A 22,453-nucleotide genomic window follows, 5' to 3' on the forward strand; every position below is an offset into this window, starting at 1 on the left:
AATATAAAATAACTCCTGTAATTGGAGATAATCCAGATTTTGTGAACAAGTATTTGGACACACTCAAAATGTTGTAGATTTATATATAAGTTTAAAACACCAAAAAAGAAAATTGTACTTATATTTTCTACACAAAATTATAACCATGAGGCTGATATCATAATAAAAGAAAACAAAAACACTTATTGGTAACCTGGATCGGTGATTTTTGTATATTTTTGATTATTTAACAACTAAACATAAAAAAAACTAGAGTATACTGACCAATCGAAATAAACTGTTTTATTGGTGAAACGATTCCATTAGTTTTATAACATAGGAATAGTTCGCAATTAAACAAATTAATGGGAAAGAGATCCGAGAAGGAAAATACTAGAATAAATCACTCGAATACGTTTACAGCTCCACAAAAGGTTTACAAAGATAAAGGGATGTACCGTTAAACTGCTGAACATAATCTTCCGAGGAAATGGCTTAATTAAAAGATTAGCGTGAAATCCTAATGATTGCGTGATAAATGGTTTCATCTTTAAACGGCGTTTAAAAAATCTTACATTTTTTATTATCCTTACAATGGTTGGGAAATTAAATTAATTGGAGTAATCACCGAAAACAATGTTGAACATTTTCTTACTTATTAAAACAAAGCGGTTTAATTTGAGGTCATTTTCGAACGTAAATCATAATATGGTTTAAAATACAATTTGTGAACAATCAATAATAATAAACTCAAAAAAAAATGTTTTTAAAAAAATCATTAAAACAATAAGGTTTTTAATTGAAAGCTATAAAAAGTATGTTCTCAACATCATCTACGGTTGAATTGAGTAAGTTTTTATTTCATTTAGCGGAGACATAAAAAAATGTATGTGAGATTCTTCCCGAATTGTTATATATACTAAAACACATCTGCAACTATTGTGAATAACATAACTGGTCATATTAAAAGTTTAATAAAAATTGTCTGAAATCGTTTGAAGTCACGTTTTCAGGCGTCTTCCAGAACGTGAAATAATTTGGAAAGCATCTTACATACATTTCACAAGGGTCTCTGCTAAATAAAAATCTAACCCAACTTAACCTTAGATTGTGTCTTGAACTCATATGGGAAAGAAGGTATCAATCAAAAGACATAGAAAATTGTCGAAATTTGAGTATTGCGGCTGTCAATCATGATGTAGAATGGTGAATGTAACACGTGTATAAATTGATAACTTAAACCAGCTCATGACAGGTCGCAAACCTTGTTAATACCCAAACTTCCATATTATTCTTCACCTTTGTCAAGATGTTAATATGTGGTTAATTATTTTTATCACTACTCAATTCTCGGAAAAATACAAAAAATTACTAAAAATATTGTTCGGTAAAATGTTAGTAAGTTTCATAAACTACGTATTATATTTTTTGAAACTGTTGAGTAATACACACATATATAATTCCATGCTTTATATATTGACAAGGTCATAGAAAACGCTATAGTCGCGTGATGAAGTAGGTTTTAGATTGAGTTGGAACACCGCGACATGCAAACCATGGGAAAACCCAAAACTGACGATTGATTTAACAAAATTTATCACCACCAACTACATCCACCTCGACTAGGAAATTACACATTTACTAGTCATTCCGTAGAGATTTAGTCGTACACAAGCGAGAGGGAAATAAATTTTCACATTGTTGCGTGGTGGTAAGTTTGAGATAATTAGTCTCGATAATATCAACGTTTTGTAATGTCATTAATAAAACTTAACGAGGTTTTAATCGATTGCAAAGAAACAAGTCAAATAAAGGAAAAACGTATTACTCATTCTCAGCACGGCGGTAGCATGGAAAACGCGTGGCAAAATGCGAAGTACCCACTTACATAATAAAATAAAAAAAGTGTTTTTGAGTCGAATACGCAAAGAAAATATCGAGTAGGTATATCGTATCGTAGTCATACAGGAGAAAGTGACCAAGTGATTTTTTTACAAAAACGTCATCATTGACTATTTGCTATCTTACTAGCTTAATATTGCCCTGAAAAAATCTTAATGGATTTTAAACTTGAAAGTATAATATATTGACTTGTTTCAAATGACTAACTGCATTGATGTTTACATATTTTCTTGCCAAGCAAATGTGACGTAAATGGCCCTCCTGAACATTTAACGTTTTGTAAGTTGGTCACTTTCTCCTGTACGACTGCGATATATTCAATCAGTTTTAGATAGTGTTAAATAAGACATATTAGGTATTACAAAAGCAAAGCATATATTTTCTAATAGAAAAGGTAAGCTGCAAAATAATCTTGCAATCAAATAAAAAGTGAACGATAAATTTTACGTTATATATATTATAAAATATATATAAAATGTAAATAATTACGCCTATTTTTTTGTCTCTCCTAATCAGTCTGCTATTGTTATCAAAACTAACAAGAATAACAATCTTTTCATTAATTGATTCGGGAGTCACTTTGTGGTAAAATCTATCCATATTTAATTAATGTTTTACTTAGTAAATACCACTATTTCTTACCACCGTACGGTGTTTGAAAATGATACGGAATGCATCGAAACACGTGCCACAGTAGATTTTAAGAAATAGTGGTATTTACTAAGCCAAACGTCAATAAAATATAACAATCTTTATTAGTATCGACAGCATAACGTAGTAAGGGAATGGTTCTATTATGCATGAAAGCTTACCAACAATATTACTACCCTGACTAATAATTGTCGCGTTATGGTTAAACTGTTAAGTCCGGAAATTACGTATTCCGTTAATCCACGAGTAACTTACAAAAGGGATTCGACTGTAAGAAGGATTATCACAAAGTCATATTATATGCAAGCCCTTCTCTCTCACCTGAGTTACCTTGGACTTCTAATCGCATTACAAAGTAATTCGTACACGCTTAGGTTTCTAATGTCAAAGGGCAACTAAATTGACTGAAAACTAATAAGCTTTAATGAGAATATAATTAAATATCATGTTTAACATTGTTTATTGATTCGGCATTAACTTTGTGGAAAAATAAGAAATTTTAATTAAAAAATAAAACGCTTGTACAAGACAACTTTTGAGTATATTAATGTAAACACGACTATTCTCGAAAACTGTTTGTATAGGGTGGCAGAAAATGAATCACCCTGTCGGAAGATGTTATAATTTTTGTAAATGGCGTCGTACGGCAATCATATTTGAATTTAATGAACAAGCAGCTGCAGTATACAAAAAGATTGATGAAACAGGCACAAATATTTATCAACACTGGCGTTAGCCACTTGATGCATATCATCTTTTCCACTTAACAGAAAAAAATGTAAAGCTCCAAATAAAGATTTCTTTAACTCAATTGTTTTTTTATGTTATTAAATAAATAAGTAATTTAAAACAAAATCAGATAATTAATTTTGTGCCATCTTATATTTTCACGTGTTGATGAGAACATGCGTAGTTTTCAAAACTAGGTAATCAAAGGTGTTTTATTTTTATGTTATAAACACAAAAGGTGTTTTATTTTTATGTTTACATCATCATGTACTACGATAAATTGTATAAAAGTCATGATAAAATATACAAAAGAGAAAATAATGACTCTAAATTAAGAATTACTATATTTACGTACCTACAATATTTTATTATAAGTGTATCCTTACTGAAATTACTTTTCAAACCAATGAAAAATATTTTCCAGGAGGATTAAAGGTGTAACGCGATTAAGAAAACAGTAAATGATAAATTAGCATACAGCCTTTGATCTAAAATTAATTAAGAAAGCCTTAATTACACCGACGTAAATTCCCATAAATGTTCAAATTATTGTTCAGTCTGAAAGATGAATAAAATAAACGCGTATTATAAACAGGGGGTGAGCAAAATTAGATCAAATAAAAGGTTATAATAATAATTTTAAGCACGTAATTCGGCAACAATGATTTTGCTCGAGAAATTCAGTAAGTACTTCTGGCTCAAACTTATTTCTGATTGCTTAAGTCAATTTTTATAAGAATCACTTGATTATTGAGTGATGTTTAGATAAGATTGCAAAAAGGCAAAAAAATGCACCCTGCATTTCTTTGCCTTTAAGCTGGTCTCGATAGCAAAAAATGCGCTATGATAAGCTTTTACTTATTAAATAAATAATCTGATCATACAATATAATTTTCATTTAATTCATATTATGTACATACGCGTTTCTTATAACATAATTAAATAAATAATACTATCTAGAACGTATTATTAAACAATCAACATTACTTTTTTTAACATTCTTGTAAATAATGTAAGCATATAACCACTCTTTATGTCCATCGGTTTCAAGACGCTTTTAAGAAAAAAATCTGCTTTAAGGAACAAAAATTTTGTCAATCGGCTACAACATTATTTTAATTTTGATTTTTGTGTAAAATTCACAAAATATAATATTTTTTACCTGGGATCAATGACTTAAAAGTATAGTTTAAAGAGTTCGTTCATGTTTTTCAGATAACCTTAATTCATAAAAGGGCTAGTAATATTTAAGAGCAATAAAGGAAAAATTAAAAGATAATTGTTTATATAATTATAGGAAAGTAATCAAAAGGTACCCATCAGGACAAAAGGAACCAAATCCTTTATTGTGGAAAATATATGAATTCGGATGCTTATGTTACTGAAATGTAAATATTTAAATTCTATCAAAAGGTATATAAATTTGCCATAACCATAAGAAAACACGCGAGAAAAAATATTTAATTTAACATTTAGCTACCTTCACTTTTTAATAAAAATCGTTCAGTTTTTAATAAAAATCGGAGTGATCGAATGAATAGAACGTTCATTTTGTATTTTGCGTATTAGGTTTATTTATTTGCGAGTGTCGCTGGTTTGTTGAAAAGGGGAAAATTGGAACACGTAACACTCAAAAGGCTTTCATTCTCACGTCAAATATAAAATATTCTCAGTAAAAATATGAAACAAAGGAGAATAAAGATATTCAAGACTGAATGGCGGAAAATAAATTTGATCCGCGGTAATTCATATACCACCTTAAACTTTTATACGGAAGATATATTTTATGGTTTTATACATACGCGTATTATTACGTAACCCGAATTGAATACAAGTTTCGTACGGAAAAATGAATTATTACCATATGAAAATAAAAAATGACAGACGTGTATCGTAAATCACAAAAAATTAGGATTATTAAATATTTGAAAATGATACATTTATTGAAGAAAACACTTCGTTATAATAAGGTTTATTGTATTTACTTTCGTAAATTTCTATATGTACATTAGATTTTTTTATTTTATTTCGTGACTAGTTCAGAAGTTCCGAAAAGATATTTTGAAAAGAAAATTGAAGAAAAAAAACATTTAATTAAAACGTTGTATTGAAATTATAATAAAAACTTATTTATAACAATATAATGCCAGTAAAAAATGGATAAATAAAGCAATTTGTTGGTATTGTTTCTTACGCTATTAATATCAGAAAAAGAGTAATTATTTCATATTTAACTTAAATTTAATTTTACAAAGATCCAGAATAGAGAGTTTAAATGCTAACTACGGAAACGTTTAATTTTACACTAGTTTTCTAGGTATCACGTGATGTTTTACGTGTCTGATGGCATTATTAAGATATTAATTTAAGATAGATATAGTATACATATTTGATTAGAAGTCATGTGATTTATGAGTATTTTAAACGTATACTCGTAATTAAAATTCAGACAAATACTAAAAGCCACGATAAATGTCACGTATGAAATATTGAACAAAAATAAAAATAGCACATTTTTGTTCATGAAAGATGAGCCGAGGTGTCCTGCTAACTGTAGCGCGGTTAGCACAATAAAAGCTCACGTGACCGAGGAAAAGGTTATTTCACGCTCCGACGACTTGGCATTGGATGTGCGGGGCTTCAATTAAATCTAGGACAAGTTCACCCCTACAAGGTACACCCAACCAGCCCTGAAGCCTGACAAACTATCGTCACACGAAGACAAAGCATAGACACGTTATAAAAACAACCTATTTCGTGAAAGCGTGTTCTAAAAAATAAACTTACAAAATTTTGGATGTGTCCAAATACTTGTTCATAAATCTGGATTACCTCCAATTAGGAATTATAATAACTCTTAATTGGAGGAAATCCAGATGTGAATAAGTTGGTACTTCGATACACTCAAAATACAGTAAATAAATTAACTGGTCAAATTATAAGGTAAAATAAAATTAAAAATGATGTTTGTAAGCATTTCTCAAGTGTGTGAGTATAATCCAGGATTCGGATCACTCATATAAATGAAAGAGTCTCTGCTTAGAAAAAAAAAATCCTCATCCCAACCATAGATGCCTATAGTGCACTCGAGCATACTGTTTTACGAGTTTGATCGACATATTTAGAAGTTTCAATTGTATCAAATTCAAAGTATCAAAATAATGTACCGTAGAACGGGTCTACTTGAACTTTGATGTGTTACTTGAGCCCAGTACATTTTTTTTATATTTAGATCGTGGTATCGATCGAAGTATCGTGACAATAAGTGTCACCTGTCAGGGAAACAATGAATCATGTCGATACGTTCATTATTGTAGACCAAATACAGGTTTAAATCTTATTTTGTACTGGGCTCAAGTAACACATCAAAGTTCAAGTATGTTTTACGGTAATCAATTTATGAAGACTTTAAATAACTTACACTTTAAGCTATTTTAAGTTGTGCATTTGAGTTTTGAAAACTTAAGTAGGTACATTTTTCGCCGACAAAAGAATTCGGGCTTTTGCAAATGTTCTTTGGACCGAATGCAAGGAACAGGAACGAAGTTAAGAAGATCCGGGCAATGCTTTCTTGTCTGCGATATCGCCATGTGAAAAATGTAAAACAGTTTGTCTGCGAGGCTTTGCAGGCATCTGGCATTTGCTGGTTTCCTTCCGTTTCTTCTTTAGATTAGAAGACGGATCTTGCAAGAACTTAAAAAGAATTCTACTTTGTTGAAATGAAATATCTTGTAGATTAAAGTAGGTAGGTTTCCTTTGAAGGATGTGAAAAAATGTAAAAGATTCTCTTTTTTACGTTTTTAAATACAAAAGATTCCATAAACTACGTGATTATAAGAGAGTTTATAGTAAGAAATTAATGTTGGAGAGAATAAATATGAAAAATACACGAAAATACAGAAAATAAAAAGTCTTTTGACGTCTTGTCTTCATTTTTCGTTTAGTAAATTAGTTGATTAAAAAGGTGCCTATCTAACTACGCCAATACATATTTTTTTAAATTAGTTATCAATGACAATTATTCCTCCTTGCGTTTTTTAAAGTATCTGTATACAATTAAAAAAAACATATACATAGTAAATTGTTGGTAACAGAAGCAGAGGAAGACCGAAAAAAATGGAATGATCAAATATTTATTTTGATAAAATAAAAACACTTTTGTAAAAAATAAATATATTTGTAAAGAAATAGTAGCAAATAAATCTAAATAGTGACTTCACGTTCGATGATAACAGTATAAAAATTTGATGTTTGAATATTTACTTCAAATTGTTCAGTGATAAAAAACATTATTACATTTACTATTTCAAGTATTTAAAGTTCTACTATGCTATTATTACATCCACCTTAGTACTGTAATTATTATAACGAGAATTTTAAATGTGTAAATAATTTTAAAAAAACCCTCATCATATTTTCATGGTGGGAAAATATCGAAGTGGATAATTAAATTACCTGCGGGTAGTACATAGGTTGCCGATCATTGATCTAACAAATTATTGTATCAGTGTGGACACGTAAATTGATTTATGTCATTTAATATATTTTTTTACGAAATTATCCATTGCATCAGAATAAATTGTATCATATTTAAGAATTATATAATAATTTAAGTATTCGCACTGCAAACCCTTCTGATGGCCATTCATTGTTGAGGCGGTGTCGGGCGCGTTGAGAGCGCGCTGAGGGGCCATAAAATATAACACAACAGCTCTCAGGACGCGAAACGGTCACAACCGAGTGCCTTGTATTGTTGTTGCAATACGCTTCTTTATATATTGTTTCACCCAATGCACTTATGAAGATAAAAGTTCAGAAGCTTTCAAAGGAAACCCGGAAAAAAGAAGCAACTGAAGCTTTAAGCTAAAAAAGGATCTTTATGTCAAGATGTTAAAAAAGAAAAAAAATTATTGGAGATAATCCAGATTTGATAACAAGTATTTGGAAACACTCAAAATTTTGCAGTTAAATAACTACTACTTACCCTTATCCGCACTCAATGGCACATAGGGCACTGCATCGTATTTTTAAATATTTTTTAACTAACAGCCGTAGCCAATTTGTACAAAATATATTACAAAGTTTAAATGTACGCTTAAGTTAGGAAAGTTAATTTATATGATTAAACGTAGTTGGGGTGGTGTTATCTTTATCGTTACTTAAATGAAGGCAAGGTGATCACTCCAGCACCTCAGGGACCAGTCCAGGGTAGTATTAAATAAATATGAGAGTGAAAAATTACTTAAATTTATTTTTTACCCCACCCTGGGAATCGAACACAGGACTTCCAGCACGATAGCTAAACGCGCTAATCATTACACTACGGAAGCGGATGAAAATAAAATTATAAGCTCGTCAAATTATAAGCTACATAAAAATTTTCAAATCATGTTTTCAGGCGAAACTCAAGTATGTGAATATAATCCAGGATTCGGACCATGCAAACAATTAAAAAGATCTCTGCTTATTGCTTAGCTTTCCTCATTACAACATAGATTGCTGTTGTGAACTCACATGAACTGTGTCACGAGATTGATCAATATATCAAGGTGTTCTAAAAAATTAAGTTGTGTGGTTGTCAATCATGGGTAGAATTGGCGAATGTTGCACGTGTGTAAAGTGGTCACTTAACCAGCCTATGACAAGTCGTAAGCTCTGTAAATGCCTAGACTTCCATATTCTTCTTCATATATGTAGAGATGTCAAAAAAGTAAAAATAAAGGATTTTCTGTAGATAATGAAGAAAATGAGCGAAAAATGTAACAGAAAAATATTGAATATTGACGAATGAATGAAAATAAAATGAACACAGGTCGCTCAGAACTGTGATGAATGTCGTGATACATCAAAGGCTCCGAGAAAATGGGAAGAAATCAATCGTCGCACTGTGGGCAGAATTTTCAAATGATCTCATCGATTACTTCTTACAATTCAATACGTTGAGTGCAGTCCGGACAAAAAAAAAACGATATGTAGCTACTCTTTACACAACTTAGCTGAAAGAATTAACTAAGTAATCATCACGCCCTCAAATTTCGGATGTTGTATTTATCCTTTAATTAAAGAATTGGTGCATATACGTCAGCGAAACCTATAGGTGAGATAAGAAAGTTATTTGTTAGCAGAGACCTATATGAAAAGTTATGTGAAAATTTCCCGAATTATTTTATATATCGCTCACTCCTTTCAACTACGTCATATATCAAAAATCCTCAATTTTTGTTGTGCATGTTTTCGGATATTCCAACAAAAGCGGCATATTTTTAACTTAATATTTACCCGCTACAGGGCAGAAAGTGTTGTTTTAGTATTTTGAGGGAAATGTATTGTTCAATTATTTTTTTAAATATATTAAATATTATTCAAATTGAGAAAAAACATTCAGGTTTTACCTAAAAAGATATATTGCACAGTAAACAGTTCAATTAGTGGCTTGATATTTATTTTTAATACATTTAATTATATTTTTAAACCTTAAAAACGATCTCCTGAAAAATCAAGTTATTTGAATATTTGACGTTGTTGAAAGGAATGAGCGATATTAGCAGACGCCTAAAACTATCGTTTTCAAATAACTTACTAAAAACTAAATAACGAAACATCACGCTATTTTTCTGTAGGGGTAGGTAGAAGGAATAGAACGCCACACCAATCGTTTATGGCACACAATCTTCATCTTTTCTACATTTACGCATCTCCTCATACATACACGTCGATTATTCATACTCCTGACCTGACCATTATTTGAAATGCTTGATCATGTCGAACTTTTCTCGGTCTTTCTCTACTTCTAATACCAACCACATTCACCTGATAAATATTTAAACAAATATTTTTTTTTTACAAATTATTAGGAAATTAACGCGATAAAAATATCAAAACTGAATATTTTGTCAACTACTGTATGTTCATTTATGTATTTTTATATGAAAAACATTCAGTTTTTTGACGGGTTATATCAGTAATTTAGCCTTAACGACTAAAATTTACTTAATTTATATAAAATTAAATGTTAAAATCAAACACCGATATTTTGAGTCTACTAAATTTTATTTTATTGAAAAAAAAACACATAAAAATAAATATTGTGACAACTGACTCAAAAAATCAGTGTATGATATTAACATTTAATGTATAAATATAAATCGGAGTTCTTCAAATTAAACGCCAAATCTATAAATATTATTAATTTATATTTCAAATAAAAATAATAAATTTTAAAAATAAATTTTTTAATTACTGATAAGGAGAGTGTTAAAATTAATAAATATTATAAAATAAAACAACTTTGTTTAACTTCTTTTTATTGGTACACTTTTTCCAACCGTTTTCGACAAGAACCTTGTCATCATCAGGATTTATGTACTAATTCTAAAACATTGAAATACTCATAGTTGACAAGGTTCTTGTCGAAACCGGTTGGAAAAGATGTACCAATAAAAAGTGGTTAAAACAAAGATGTTTTATTTTATAAAGTTTATAAAATGTGCCACGAAGTATCTGCAAAAAACATTAATGAAATTAAAAATTATTATTTATTTTTATTTCAAAGGAAGAATTGAATAAAACATCAATCGTTTGTGTAATCCCACTTGAAGATTTCATTTCGATTTCCATCATTTCAAGAGTTATGCGAATAGGACCGAGGGACTCTAAATCCACTTCGGCTTCCATTCGTTCGGAAGAATTGCACGCTGCGGGGACGTTCGAAAACTAGGGAAATACATACATTTAGATTGCAGCGGTCCGATGCGGCGCTACGTTCGGAATTTATAAGGGAAAGAAAGCTGCTATCGGAAAACTGGGCCAATCTTTAAGTAGACACTCGTATTCTTAGAGGAGATAATTTCCATTATATCAAGCTTTAAGGCCCAGATCTCGAGCGTTCAAATCAGAATGCGGAGAGCCGCGCTCAGGGCTCAACGTGTCCTAATTTTTTTGCTTTTTAGATACTTTTTTGCTTTTTAGAAAATATATAGGATTTTTTTAATTCCTTACTTTTTAATAACCCTTTTCTTTTAAAAACCATAAATGTAATTATTTCGAAGAAAAACTCATTTCTTCAATGCAAAAACGATGTTTAAAGAATAAAATTATTTATGCAAAATGTCATATAGAGAAAATGAAGTTAAGATTTAACGTATACTTGGCCTTAAACAATACTTGATAAAACAATCGTATTTAAGAAATACGAGTATAACATTTTTTAGAACTTTTGTTCGCTGGTACTTTTTAAAACTGTTGGCTCGTTTTATAAACGGTATAAAATTATTACTACTGAACTTTATCCGGACCCAATGTTTGATTGCATTGAGCACTGCACCCAATGTGATGCAATGTTGAGTCAATCGTTAATTATATAAAAGCAAGGTGATCAGTCTTGGGTTAAGATACCAGTCAGGAAAATGTTGAATTAATATTATAATGAAAAAACACAAAAATGTTGATTTCTACCCCCGGGAATCCAATACGAGACCTGCAACTAGGTTTAAAGCTGACAATTTATGTAGGAAATTAATATTTTGAAACGACCAATGACAACGTAGTAAATTTGACTTATTTTAGTTATTTCCAATTAATAAAATTAAAAAAATAATGATGTTATACTTCAATTTTGTTAAACATAACGATTCGTAGACTGAAAAGATATGTTCGTTTTTATATTTAGGTACGTGAGTCTTAAGCAAAGATAATTACCTCAGGCAAAGAATTTATTAATTTAAATCCTCATTTCAAATAACTTACCTTTAGGAAAGGTAATTTATCAGAAATGAGTATTTTATTGATGAGGGTAAGATACGAAAGTAAAAAAATCGGTTGGTACTTTTTTTTTAAAGAGTCTTGAAACAAGATATAAATTAAAATAGGTTTTTTATTTGGAAAATATCTTCAGAAATATATTTATAAATTGGTTTGAAAAATATTCATTAAAACTCTCGAGTTTAAGGAATGAAAAATGTTTCAGAATAATATAATTAACTTATAATATTAAAGGAGCGATAATAATCGCTCCATTTCAAATAGTCAAAGAGAATATTAATTTAGAGTTTCAAAATATAATAAACATATTTATTGTTTCATAAATCCCTTATTACACTTTAAGTTTAGTTTAGCACATACTCAAACCGAGAACAAACTTTATTTATTTAACTGAAATTAGTTCAAGCTAATTTTCAACATTGCCCTCAATCAAATATCAAGCACACGAGTACTCCATTCGTAGCCCTGAAGTGTGTAGCCGGTAATCAACTTTGTGGTGTTCAACGTTAGCAAGTATTTCTTAAGTTTGTATTAAATACAAATTTCGTACTTAATTGAGTTAATATCGGTTGCTTTTCGCAATTAAGCCGGAGCGTAGAACCAATATCCCGCCAAATTTGAAAGATTTTGTTTATCAGCTACACTAATGATCTGGGGGCAAGGATAAAGAAATCGTTAGGACTCCCCATTGGCGGCGAAGAGATAAATTGTTTGCGAATTTATATTTAAATCAATTAAGCTTCCGCGAATCTTGGCAAAGAGCACTTAATGTTTTCCATTTTCACATTATGACAAATTATTTCCAGGTCTCTGCATTTACAATTGAAATAATTTATCAAATTATTTCTAAAGTAGAGAACAAATTCAGAAAATTATTCTTAGTATTAAATAGTAATAAATAAATACTATATTTGAAAAGGTATTATTTTTAATGAAAGTTTCATGAGATAAATATCATTATTTCAAAAAATATATTACGACACGTGTTTCGATGCATACCGTATCATTTTCAAATACCGTATATGAAGCTCAGTCCAAATTTTAGAATTGTATTCTTGGGACTTTGAAGAATGGGTATATATTTTAAGTAAAAGTGGTATTTACCAAGTGAAACTCAAATTAAAATGATATATTTTATCACAAAGTCACTGTCAAATCGTATCGAAATACAATATATAACGTACGAAAAATAATTGAATAACATGAACTTCAAAGATTCATAGACTTTATTTTTTTATAAATACGAGATATACTCGTACATGAAACATGCAATTAAAAAATTCTTATGGGTTGTTTTTTGTCATCGTATTGCAGTGGTAAGAGCATTTTGCTGCCGTTCTGGAGGTCCTGGGTTCAATTTCCAAGAGTTTGAAATAAATAAATAGTTCTAATTTAATGTGTGTAATATTGATTTAATGTGACTATGGATAAGGAACCGAAGCGCAGGACTGATCACCTTGACTTTACGCACTTTTTCGATACAATATAGTGCTAAATTAAGTATCGTGTGTGAATATGGCCTAGAAGATGACGAAAAACAGTTTGATAATAGAAAAAGTACTTATTTACGATAAAAATGGAATAAAAATGGAAAAAACGGTCATATTGTTTTAATTTGCTGTCGTAAAGTGGTTCTGAAGTGGTAAGGAAAGCTGGAGAATAATGAGGTTTGTCGGAGATGTATCACATTAAAATTACTGAACTCCTTCCATCGTATGTGCATATGTGCAATAAACAAACACGTTCGTATTGTCGCTTCAAGTTACGAATATTTGCTGATCTAGTCGCACAACGCAGGCTTCGTACGTTGTACGCTGCATTATGCAAAGTGCTATCAGGGTGAGATGGGACAACTTAAACATTTGTTCTGTAAATCGGAACAATGAGATTCAATTATCCGTAGGTAAAAATTATAATGGAACGAAGAAATTTGCATTTAAATGAGATCCCTTGATAGTACTCAGCCTCGGATTCAATTACGTTTCTCTGTATGTGAGTTTAGAAAAGTTATTTAATAATAATAGCAATCTGAATAAAATTATAAGGAAATTAACTTTGAAATAATCACAGGGCTGCGAGAATACTTGAAACGAAAAAGAAGAACTAGAAGCAATTTTCCTTATATTCATTGAATAAATCAACTTAAGGATCTCTTATCCAAAATAACCAGATTAAAATATAAATTTTCAATTTCACTTTTGCCCGTAGATCTTAATTGCATTGCATTACTTTATAAAAGTAAATATCTAATTTAAAAAATGTTAAACTACAAAAATATAAAATACGTAACTTGATTCTCACAAAAACTATGCTACAACATTTTGAGTGAGATTATCTCCAATTACAGGAGTTATTTTTATATTATTATTATTTTTTTTCTGAGATGAGATCTTTGATGAGATGTCAAAAAATAATATGAAAATAACTCCTGTAATTGGAGATAATCTAGATTTTGTGAACAAGTATTTGGACACACTCAAAATGTTGTAAATAAATTGTCTGGTCAAATTATAGCCTGAAATAATAAAAATGAAAATGGTATTTTCTGGCGTTTCTCATGTGTGTGATTATAATCCATGATTCGGACCTCACATACTAATATAAGAGTTTCTGCTTAGTAAAAAGCTTCTTTACATCTCACCAATAGATGTCTCTAGTGAAGTTCTAGTGATTCAAGAACAAGGTTTCTAAATTGGTTCATATATACCTACAGAATTTCCAAGAATTCGAGTAGTGTGGTTGTCAATAATGGGTAGAATTGGTGAATGTTACACGTGTGTAAAGTGATCACTGGTATTCAAAAAAATCTTATTTGTTTAACATTCATTACAAACTCTTTTTTATTCTGTATAATTGAACACACATTATTTTTAACGCTGTCCTTTTTTTAAAGCTTAAAAAGGGATAAATACCTTTCTTTTTAAATGATAATAATCATATTCACACTCAATTAGCGCAAACATAAACATCTCTTCCTATACATATGTTAACTCTACACATATGTTGACTGTGCTGTCAAATCGTATATTTATAAAATGTTCTATTAATTTATTATCAGTCTACAAAAGATGCTTATGAAAATTGATATAATTTTTGCATACAAAAAATACCTTCTTTAGATTCATTTCGAAAATTGTTAGAGGTGATACGAATATCGCAAATAAATCAAAAAGGGTGACACTTATTTCGGCGATGGTAATAAAAGCCACGATTTGCATTTAAATTAGATTCTCCGCCGAGCTCTGACTTCAGCGATATTTTGTTACCGCACTAAAACAGGAAGTCTTATTGAAGCAATTTTTCATAAAGGTATTTTCGGGAAAACTCCAACCGCAAATATTTTATCTTAAATGCCGTTTCAAAAAAAGGACAAAAAGAGTCGTGACAAAGCAAACGTTGGACCTATATCAAGCTAAACATCACATGCGAATTATTTTATCGAATACTAGCAAAAGACATTATATTTCCTTTTGCTATCGGCTTCAAAAATACTTATTACCATTATTATTTATTATTATTCTAATTATTCAAATAATTGATTCGGCAGTCACTTTGTGGTGAAATTTATCCATTTTTAGCTTAAGTTTTACTTAGTAAATACCAATAGTTCTTAAATTCTATTATGACACGTGTTTCGATGCATATGTGTTTGAAAATGATAAGGAATGCATCGAAACACATGTCACAGTAGATTTTAAGAAATAGTGGTATTTACTATGTAAAATTTAAATTGAAAAATATTTTAATCATTTGACCTCAACTCCGGAGTGACATAATGATTTTAAAATTTAAATGAAACACTTGCATAAGTCTATTTATTTATTAACGTAAACACGCCTAGTTTAAAAAAGTTTTTATTTCACAAGTTGATAAGAACATTTCTAGTTTTCGAAACATTTTTAGTGTATACATAAAAATTATCAAGTGCTCTAAATAAGTGGTCTTACACAATAATTTTTATATTTAAATTATTTTCATTAAGTAAAAAAGCAAATGATGCTAATGCAATATTTTTGTTCAAATTTAAAATTCAATTATTAAAAAATACCACTATTTATTAAAATCTATTGTGACACTTGTTTCGATGCATTCCGCATTTTTTTCAAAAGTAAGCCAAATAATATTTTCAAACAGAATCTATTGTTAATAGAAAGTTCTGGGTTCAATTCCTACTAGTGGTTTTTCACGATAGTATTTTACATCACCTTGGATTGGTAAGGATAGAATTGATCCTCTTTCATTCACGTTAATGATCGAAATAATACTGCATAGATGGAATGCAGTGCTCTATGGACCACTGGATTCATATAAGGGTTAGAGGAATAAATAGGAAGCAAGTATTCTTATTCGTGAAACTACATCCTCGGACTTTAAAAGTTTAAATTACGAAAATTTTCAAAACCTTTGAAATCCAGGTAGAGCTAATTAGCAATATAACTTTCTCATCTACGTTCCTTGTGCACAACCGGCATATTTTTCTTAGTAGGTAATAAATTATTTTACTTACCTTGCTACGGTGAAGCATCCTTGCTATTGCAGTGAGTTGTAGGTTTAACTATGTTTAATGAAAGCTACATTTACAACCATCACTGCAGGGGTAGGTAGAGAGGATAGAACGTCATACTCTTCTCTCCTGATATACACCCTTAGCGCCCTTCACATCCATACATTTAGTCATACATGCCCTTTGGTTACGTAGGCTTTTGACACGACCAGATTTTAGGTTCTGATTAATCTAGTAGTGTTTTTTGTCTAAGTCTTTTTGGCCGTCTTCGTTATGTACTTTCATTTGTCGAATATCTATTCTTTATCATTCTTTCGCTATCCATTTGCTCCATATGTTCAAACAGCCTCAAAGAATTTTTCTTAACCCTTTTATCCCTACACATATATTTATATTTAAAATGATCACTGGTCCATATTAACTGTATTTCAAAATTAAATCTCGATATTTAATCAAGATAAGTAAAAAATTAAATGCAAGCAATTGAAACAGGTTTCCATTGTTCAATAAAATGAAACCCATATAAATTGACGAATACTTATTTTTTGGAGTTAGATTTGTAAAATGCCATTTTGTATTTTTAATTTTAAAATGGAAACACTTATTGAAGTCTACTAAGTTGCATATTTTATTTTTAAAAAAATCGTGACAATTGTATCGCCTTGTAAGGCCATTATCAAACTACTGACAGTAAATTGATAATGCCCTAAAAGGGCGAAACAATTATCACGAATTTTTATTTTTATGCTTTTTAAAAAGAAATATACAACTTAGTAGACTCAAATCAGTGTCCTGATTAAAATATTGAAAATAAACCCATATTAACATTGATCGAAATATAAATATGAAAATTTCAGACACTCACGGTTCAATGGCTTTATTCCAGTTGATGATGTATCCGCTGAGTACGAAGGTTTCTATATGCACCACATGCACGTTTCCTCTCTCCGTGCCCACGTGTAGCCACTTGGACTGCAACGGAAGGTGCAAACACGTGACCCTGCGAAAAAAACATAATTGTATTAGCTGCCTGACGTATAAAATAGAACCCAGTTAGAGATCTAAAATGAATGAACTCAGAAAATACTTTATGGAAAGAGACATTTCGCTCACTCCTTTCAACAACGTCATATTTCAAAATACTTGATTTTTCAGGAGATCGTTTTTTAAGTTTAAGAATAAAATGAAATGTATTAAAAATAAATATGAAGCCACTTATTGAACTTTTTTACTGTGCAACAGATCTTTTAGGTAAAACCTGAAGGTTTTTTCTTCATTTGAAAAATATTTAGTACATTTAAAAAAAAATTAAACAATACCTTTTCTTCAAAATGCAAAAACAACACTTTCTGCCCTGTAGCGGGTAAATATTAAATTAAAAATATGCCACTTTTAATGGGATATAGTACATATTTTTGGCATTCCGAAAACATGCAAAACTGAAAATTGACGATTTTTGATATATGACTTTGTTGAAATGAGTGAGCGATTTGTGTTAGGTACATTTTCTATTTTTTTCCCTTTAAACATGTTTCTTACCTAATGTTTTTTGTTATGCCTTACCTTTTATTGCTTTATATTTTGAATTTTATCCTACATTTTCTTATTAGTTACTTTCTTATCTGTTTTTCAATCCTTGTTAACCTTAATCGATGTCCCAAAATGAGTAATGGAAATTACTCATAGGGAATATTATATGTGTCTCTTATGTATGCAATATGTTTAAATAAATTAATAAAATATAAAAGAAAAGAAACATATGTAGTAACTTTCTAACTTTTCAAAGTCGTTTTGACCAGAATAACCAACGTGGGGATAAAAACAATGATATTTGTTTTATCAATAGTTTTTAGTAAATTTTTCCAAATATTTCTATCGTTGATATCATCTACTTTTTATGATATTTATTCGAATCTATTTCATTTTATACTTTAAACATCAACAAATATAAATCAAACATAGTAACTTTCGACCGTGATGAAAAAGTCAATGATATTTGTTTTATAAATAATTTTAAGTGGATATTTGTTTACAAATGTTTCTATTATTCTATTATCTTCTTTTTCAATTCAAACTTTTAACATTAACAAATAAACAATAAACATAGCAACTTTCCAGTAAAGTTTCAAGGATTTTCAAAGTAGTTTAAGATACAGATAAGCTTATGTGGTGAAAAACTCAATGATATTTGTATTATGAAGTATTTATTTCCAAACGTTTCATTGTTGAGAAAATGTAATTTTTATATTTATTCGAATCTGTTTTCTTCTATACTTTGAATATCAACAAATATAAGTAAAAATAATAAAATATGTACGGAATTGTAGGTACTAATAAAATAAATTATTCAAAACAACGTTTGTACATTGCTACCCACGCTAAAATTGCTAATAAGGCAAAGAATGGCAGGATTCCGGGAGAGGGTAATAAGGGGTGCCAACCTCGTAGTAAAATTGCTTGTGGAACACAAATCAGGGCTAGACATATGGCAGCACTGTAGTTCAATGATGTAATTGCCAGCAAACTAATCTTCTAACAACTTCTCTCCAGTATTGATTATTTATTAATATGTATAATATATAATTATAACTTATAAATTATGCTTCATTTTCACAGTTTTATATTACACAATGTAAAATTAAAAAAAAAAGTCTGACTGAGTATTGCACCCATCTCTTAGTCAAGGCGGAATATAATTTTAACTTTTTATCAAAAAGTCAATGAATATACGCTTGTATAAACATTAAATGGGTATTTTGGCGAGAGCTTTTATAGAATATAACGAATGAGCTTTGATTAATAACACGTTTTGAATAAGTATTTAAAGACAAAATTGGATATCACAAAATTATTTAAATAAAAAACATATGAAAATATAATAAAACACATTTTCATAGCATAAATAAAGATTTAAAAGTAAATGAGGACAAAGAAGATTAGAACATAATTTCAGTTAAAAAAAAAGTATAATTTTCCCAACAAAAAAGGCAACAAAAAATACATATAAAGAAGCGTGGGAATAATAATATGTACATCAAATGATTTAGATAACGTTATTCTTTTGTTATTTTTTTTCCTAAAATATGAAACGAATATGTTTTGAAAAGGCAAAAATTAATGCTCTTAAAGTAAAATAGGACAAATGTATTAAAGCTAATAAAAAGGATAATGTCAGGATTCACGGTAACAGGATAACAGAGAAACTTGGGTTTAAATTTTGTGTGAAAACTAGGGGTGAGTAAAAAATAGGTAATGGAGTTGTGAGAGCGGTTTTGCATTACAAAAATGGTTTAAAGGTAGATTTCACGAGTTGATTTTCATAGAAATTTAGGATTTAGAAAAAAGGGATGATAACATTTTTTTCTAACCCTCGTTCGCAACCAATGGTATATAGGGCACTGCATCGTATAGAAGCAGTGTTATCTTGATCGTAATACATGAATGACAAATGATCAGTGCGCTTTAGGTATTAGTCCAGGATGATAATATAATGAATATCTAGACCTAGTCGTACATACTGAAACAAAAGGAGGCAACAAAAATAGTTTGTTTATTTAAAAAAAACGGTTAAATTTCTTTAATAAATACAACACAAAATAACATATGGTACTGTTGAATTATTAAATTAATGAAATAACCGTAAAATAAAACAAAAATTGAGTACGTTATTGTGCTTAGCTATTAAAATTCTACTCGTATTTTGTTCAAAAGTCAATTTGATAAAGTAATGATTGATTGATTGATCAAAAATATTATAGTGTTATTTTTTGACGTCTCGTCAAAGATGAAGAAGAATATGGAAGTTTGGGCATTTACGGGGCTGACGACCGTCATAGGCTGGTTTAAGTGATCAATTTACACACGTGTAACGTTCATCAATTCTACCCATTATTGACAACCACGCTACTCAAATACTTGGAAGTTCTATTTTTATGAACCAATTTTGAAACATTATTCTTGAATCACTAGAACTTCACTAGACACATCTATTGGTGAGATGAAAATAAGCTTTTTACAAAAATAATATGAAAATAACTCCTGTGATTGGAGATAATCCAGATTTTGTGTACAATTATTTGGACACACTCATGTTATATATATTATAACTGTTATATATATTATGTCCGCCACCGTAGTGGTCAGCACACTCGGCTACCGTTCAGGAGGTCCCGGGTTCGATTCCCGGGGGGGTCAAATAAATATAAGTGATATATTCACTGTAATATTTATTCAATAAAACCCTGGACTGGTACCTGAAACGGAGGGCTGATCACCTTTCCTTCGTGTGTAAATGATCGAGATAACACTGCGTTTATATGAAGCAGTGCCCTATGCACCATTGGGGTGCGGATAAGGGTTTTTTTTTATTATTATAATTATTTATATTATATAGTGCATTATTAGAATATTTCCACAGTGAAATCCTTAGTTATTTTCGATATCCAGCGTCTGAAAAGATGGTCATAAATAATTATGAGATAAAACTAAACGATTTGTTTGTTTCCTCAATTGAAGTTGTCCAAATTAATTAAAACAATTAGCTCAAAGTTACGGAGATGTCAACAATAAATGTCGATTTCATGGCTTTCAGTTTGGAATAAATTGCCCGACCGTTGCTCATCTATATGGGGGAAAGGAAAGCGGGGTAACCGATGGTAAGAACGGTAGGAATAAAGATGAGTCGGGGTAAGATGGATATGTACAGAAAAAATAATTTATTTATTTAAACTTCATGTACAGAAAATAAAAAGTACATTGGCGGGCTTATTGCTAAAAAGCAATATCTTCCAACCGACCAAAGACGGACTAGTGATATTGATCAAAACGTTTGATACCATATATAGCCGTTTGCAATCAGTGGGCAGATAGTACTTGAACATTTAAAAAAAAACATAAATTACAAATTGACATTTAAAAAGAAACATAAATTAACAAAAGACGATAATAAGGAGGGCAAAGGAAGAAGGGAGATTAGGGAGATATTATTAGATATGATAGGGGTTAAAGCATTTTTCATTATTCGAGTGCGAAAATAAGAACTTCAGTACTAAAAAACGTCTTTTTCATTGCTATTCTTAAATTACGTTGATTCAAACCATGATTTTTTTTCAAACCTTTATCCACACCCCAATGGTGCATAGGGCACTGCATCATAAAAATGATGTGTTATCTTGTTAACACATGAAGGAAAGGTCATCAGCCCTCCGCTTCAGGTACCAGTCTAGGGTAATATTGAATAAATATTAAAAAGGAAGAATCACTTTTATTTATTTAACTCCCCCATATGGGAATCGAACCCGAGACTTCCAGAACGGTAGCCAAACGTGATAACCATGACACTACGGAGGCGGACAAAATATTTATGGTTTTGGCATTCAGTTTATGGTAAGACATGATTAAATTGCAAATAAATACATTTGTTTTTTACCACTTCAGTATCACATTTATTTTTAATAACTAGTTTCGGAAGCTACATATGCTTCAATCTTCTGTTTTGAATAAAACTATTTAAATTCAAATCCGTAGATGAAAGCATCTGAAACTCTCGAAAGAAGTCATTTAAAATACCAATAATACTCAAGTGGTCAAAAACATGTGTTTTTATTTATAATTTTAAATGTAGCATATCTGCTCCCATATTTGTAATCAAAAAAGGTCATTTTAAAAGAATTGACATAAGTATATAGTAACTATCGTCTGAAACGTGGAAAATTCTGTGCCTAAAAATAAATAAATCATACACAAAAAATTGTTTTGAAATTCTGGTTAGAATACATAATTATTTTTTAATTTCGAGTTTCATAGAAGTAATACTGTCTTAGGTAATATTTTATTGAAATTATTGAATTTATATTTATAAATATTAAATAATTCACCGCCTCCGTAGTGTAATGGTCAGCACGCTCGGCTACCGTTCTGGAGGTCCCG

At 29.9% G+C, this 22,453-nt stretch overlaps 1 protein-coding gene across 7 annotated transcripts in view; it reads right to left on the reverse strand.

The window, feature by feature from the left end:
* The window catches only part of Tomosyn (syntaxin-binding protein tomosyn), a 369,171-nt gene that overhangs the window by 107,085 nt on the left and 239,633 nt on the right, over positions 1-22,453 (reverse strand). For all 7 annotated transcript variants that reach the window (XM_088264424.1, XM_088264425.1, XM_088264422.1 and 4 more), the window contains exon 4: positions 17,391-17,525. In XM_088264424.1, the coding sequence (XP_088120550.1) occupies positions 17,391-17,525 (135 nt within the window). The remainder of the gene's footprint in view (positions 1-17,390; positions 17,526-22,453) is intronic.

Source organism: Brachycentrus maculatus, unplaced genomic scaffold (genome assembly GCF_059751285.1).
Source record: "Brachycentrus maculatus isolate JH-2025_06_01 unplaced genomic scaffold, ASM5975128v1 h1tg000226l, whole genome shotgun sequence".
Lineage (NCBI taxonomy): Eukaryota > Metazoa > Arthropoda > Insecta > Trichoptera > Brachycentridae > Brachycentrus > Brachycentrus maculatus.